This window comes from Branchiostoma floridae, chromosome 14, assembly GCF_000003815.2.
Source record: "Branchiostoma floridae strain S238N-H82 chromosome 14, Bfl_VNyyK, whole genome shotgun sequence".
Classification (NCBI taxonomy): Eukaryota; Metazoa; Chordata; class Leptocardii; order Amphioxiformes; family Branchiostomatidae; genus Branchiostoma; species Branchiostoma floridae.
This window is the reverse complement of record NC_049992.1, coordinates 4,337,202-4,337,534: the sequence shown is the minus strand read 5'-3', so window position 1 is coordinate 4,337,534 and position 333 is coordinate 4,337,202. Positions and strand designations below refer to the sequence as shown.

At 35.7% G+C, this 333-nt stretch overlaps 1 protein-coding gene across 1 annotated transcript in view; it reads left to right on the top strand.

The window, feature by feature from the left end:
* Window positions 1-333, top strand: part of LOC118430943 (C-type lectin 1-like) — a 4,848-nt gene continuing 4,515 nt past the window's right edge. Inside the window, exon 1 of the mRNA XM_035841972.1 lies at window positions 1-82. Coding sequence (XP_035697865.1) covers window positions 1-82 — 82 coding nt within the window. The remainder of the gene's footprint in view (window positions 83-333) is intronic.

Here is a 333-nt window from a genome sequence, read left to right as displayed (position 1 = left end):
ATGTGTAAGACACAAGGTGCCATCCTGGCCACTATCACAAGCAGCGCTGAGAACAACTTCATCAAAGGTGTCATCTCGAATGGTAGGTTTTGAACAGAACAGATTCTTTTCAATCACAATTATAGCTCTTTTTTTATCATTCTTAGACATTTGCTTTTAACACACATCCATGTACATTTGATTTATCGGTTTTCTGATTTAGAAAAAAATATAACAAAAATCCCATTATAACATACTACAAGACTTCGGAGACTTCATACCTCCTTAAGACATTCAGTTTTCACCCCAAGTTTTAACATTACTGCCATGCAGCATAAAGGAACAAGAGACTAG